We start from the raw sequence: 1863 nt of genomic DNA on the forward strand, positions 1-1863 counted from the left end.
TGCCTTTTTTTGGTCCAAATATGCTTACTAATGGTTTGCAATCACATTTAATAGTAAATTGTCTTCCCCATAAAAAATTATTAAATTTATTTATTCCAAATATTATTGCGAGTGCTTCTTTATCGACTTGACTATAATTTTTTTCTGCTGCATTTAATGTATTTGATGCAAATGCTACAGGATACTCTTTGTTGTCATTATCTACTTGTGATAAGACTGCACTTACACCGTATGCTGATGCATCACAAGTAAGAATTGTTATTTTGTTTGGGTCAAAATGTTTTAAAACCCTATCTGATATTATTTCACTTTTAATTTTATCAAATGCTAAACAACATTTTTTGTTAAAATTAAATTTCATATCTTTTTTTAATAGGTTTGAAAGAGGGGCTTGAATTGTTGATAGATTTGGTATATATTGTCTATAGTAGTTTATTGAACCTAAAAACGCCTGTAATTGAGTTTTGTCTTCGGGGTATGGTATTAATTTAATAGTTTTAATTTTTTCAGGATCCTGTTTACTACCATTACTGTGTATTATATATCCAAGAAATTTTATTTCATCTTTAAATAATAAACATTTTTCCTTCCGTACTGTTAAACCTAGTGATTTAATAAGGTTTAAGACCTCTATTAGTGTTTCTAGGTGTTCTTTTTCACTATCGCCAAAAATTAGTATTTCATAAAAATAAACTCTAATATTTGATATATGCTTTAACCTCTCACCAAATCTGTTTAAAAATATTCCTACAGATGCATTAATACCAAATGATACTCTATTGTAAACATATACTCCCATGTGTGTGCTAATTGCTGTCAACTCCCTTGATTTCGAATCTAGTGACAGTTGAAGGTATGCTTGACTCAAGTCTATAATGGAAAATTTACCTTTAGTTTTAATACCTACTAATAGTTCTTCAATTCGTGGCACAATTGCTCTTTCTTGCTTTAAGAATGGGTTTACAGTTACTTTGTAATCACCACAAATTCGAATATCTCCTGAAGGTTTAGTAATTGGAACTATGGGTGTCCCCCACAGGCTATATTTTACTTTGCTTATTATACCATCTTTCTCTTATCTGTTTAACTCTGCTTCTACCTTAGATTTTAATACAAGTGGTATTGTTCTGGGTTGAAAAAATTTGGGTTTTGCACTATCTACTAATACTAGCTCAATTTCTTCACCTTTATATAATCCTAATTCATTACTAAATACTTCAGGAAATTTGTCTACAATTGCATTATCTATATTGTTTAAATCTATATTTAATAAGGGTTTATTTAATAATGTTTTCTTAATTGAGTTGTTAATGTATAAGTCTGATAATGTACCCATTTCTTTTAACCATTCTCTACCTAACAACATAGGTCCTTGTCCTTTCAGAACATACCATTTCCCTTTGAATTTTTTATTTTTATATTTAATATTTACTTGTATGTGTCCTAATATGTCTACTGTTTCATTTGTATAATATTGTAATTTTAACCCATCTGTCTCCAATTTAATTTCTCCAAACTTTTTCCTATATTCATACTCTGATATAATTGAAACTGATGCTCCAGTATTTAATTCCATACTAACTATTTTCCCTTCAATTTCCACTTCAACTTTTATTGGTTCCACTCTATTAATTTGTTGAACATTTTCCTTCAAATAAAATAATTTATTAAAACTTTCTGCTAATTCATCATCAATCATATCATTTTTATCGCTTTTTTCTTTACATAGTGTGTCCTCTCACTTTTTTTTTTTACAGTTATACGCTAAGTGTCCTACACGTTTACATATATTGCAAGAGTACCCTTTATACTTACATTGAATAAAAGTGTGATTACTCCTACCGCAGTACGTACATTTCTTCG

At 28.8% G+C, this 1863-nt stretch overlaps 1 protein-coding gene across 1 annotated transcript; it reads right to left on the reverse strand.

The window, feature by feature from the left end:
• Window positions 1–518: 518 nt before the first annotated feature.
• Window positions 519–1699, reverse strand: LOC115033184. Its single transcript, XM_029485312.1, has one exon. The coding sequence runs from the start codon at window positions 1697–1699 to the stop codon at window positions 1076–1078; it is 624 nt and encodes a 207-aa protein (XP_029341172.1). The 3' UTR covers window positions 519–1075.
• Window positions 1700–1863: the final 164 nt, after the last annotated feature.

The sequence above is a fragment of the Acyrthosiphon pisum genome, chromosome X (genome assembly GCF_005508785.2).
Source record: "Acyrthosiphon pisum isolate AL4f chromosome X, pea_aphid_22Mar2018_4r6ur, whole genome shotgun sequence".
NCBI classification, from domain to species: Eukaryota; Metazoa; Arthropoda; class Insecta; order Hemiptera; family Aphididae; genus Acyrthosiphon; species Acyrthosiphon pisum.

What these genes read in the sequence shown, in the direction of transcription:
- LOC115033184 (XM_029485312.1), bottom strand. Translation starts at nt 1,699, where the DNA reads ATGATTGATGATGAATTAGCAGAAAGTTTTAATAAATTATTTTATTTG.